Here is a 1,527-nt window from a genome sequence, read left to right on the forward strand (position 1 = left end):
TAGTGACCACCCGCGCAATAAAGACAGACACAGCGGCCCTCGCGGAACACACAGGCAACACTTACCCCTGATGGGGCTGAACTGCAGCGCTGGAGACACCGCAGGCACCACTTCCCACTATTCTCAGGCAAGGAAATGCTCGCGTTGTCTTCTGAAGATAAAGAGGCCTCATCCTCTAAAGAGAAGGAAGGCAAGAGATCTTCCCCGCTCAAGAAAGCCGAAAGCATGATATCATCCCTGCTAAGGGAGCCCAGTGGCACAACCGTTTCCTCTGGAGAAGGGACCAGAGACAGACTCGGCGAAAAGCCTTCAAAAGAAGGAGAAGCAGAAGGAGAAGCAGGAGAAGACACAGGAGAGACTAAAGCCTGCTAGTAACACAGGCAACAAGCATAGTTCTTTTTCTTGTGCCTATTGGCGCGGCGGAGTGTACAAGCAGCAGTAGATCAATATTTGGCTATCTATTAAATACACCAGTGAAATCAGCATACACGCAAGCCCACAAACAAAGCTAAGAAGGAAGCAGAAAAGAGCTTAACACAGAACACAATTATCAGCAGAACAACAGATATAACAGCACCACATCTGATAGCTCAGGAGATCTTAAAACCACAAGATACAGGCAATGCAATGAGCAGAATAGGATACTACAATCAGAATAACCTGAACGCGCGGCGTGAGGCGGAAAACAAGGCGCTTACTATAGGTATAGGAGAGGTTAGTAATTAAGAAAAGGAATGAGGAACAGCGCGTGAGAAATCGCTGTATAGCAGGTGATGTCCAACACAAGCGGTGCCTAGGCAACGGAATCAGTGAATGGTACAACACAATCACAACATAATATTGCCGCCTGATATCAAGCAAGTGAATAGAACCGAGTGTTCCATACCATAGGGCGCGCGGCAGGAATCGGGATCAGACCCTGTACAACGCAACTAACACCCCTATACTTCCCAAAATGGAAAACATGAGGCTATCCCCAAGCATGTAATCACACACTGCTCAGGACCACCGAACGCCTACACCACGCGCCCGCAATCAACCCCGCATAAGCCAGATTCCTACACCAACATAAATGAGCACCTACGAAGCCCTGAGGCCAGGGCTTTCCGAGAGAGGGGGGTAATGTTAGGCGCACCTTACAGTGCCTGCGGGTGATATAGTAGCACGTGCGGGTCACATGCTACCCGCTGCGGTAAAATCTTTACCGCACCCCAATGGCTTCAGAAACCAGTGATCAACCTCTGTGTATGGTAGTAGATCGTTCAATAGGAACCCAGTCCTCTGCTCCTGCCACCTGCGGCGCCGTAGCACGCTATTCCCCTACTACCTGCGGCTCTCTGAGCTGCAATTAACAATATAAGTTAATATACTTTACTCAGTACAGAATAGACTAAGACTCCAGCTGCACTTCTTCAGTCTTAGCAGGACAAGTCATAATCTCTAAGAGTATAATCTGCCTATATCTACAGTGACTAGGGATTCTCCTTGATAAGAAGCTTAGCTTTAAATATTATATCAAGAAATTAG

The 1,527-nt window shown here is 47.9% G+C and overlaps 1 protein-coding gene across 1 annotated transcript; it reads right to left on the reverse strand.

Annotated features, from left to right (window-relative positions):
* Window positions 1–940: 940 nt before the first annotated feature.
* Window positions 941–1,327, reverse strand: BDW43DRAFT_289900 (uncharacterized protein; the record flags this gene model as incomplete). Its single annotated transcript, XM_032043449.1, has 1 exon — window positions 941–1,327. A coding segment is annotated over one exon (192 nt), but the record flags the coding sequence as incomplete, so codon positions are not given.
* Window positions 1,328–1,527: the final 200 nt, after the last annotated feature.

Source organism: Aspergillus alliaceus (genome assembly GCF_009176365.1).
Source record: "Aspergillus alliaceus strain CBS 536.65 unplaced genomic scaffold BDW43scaffold_59, whole genome shotgun sequence".
NCBI lineage: Eukaryota > Fungi > Ascomycota > Eurotiomycetes > Eurotiales > Aspergillaceae > Aspergillus > Aspergillus alliaceus.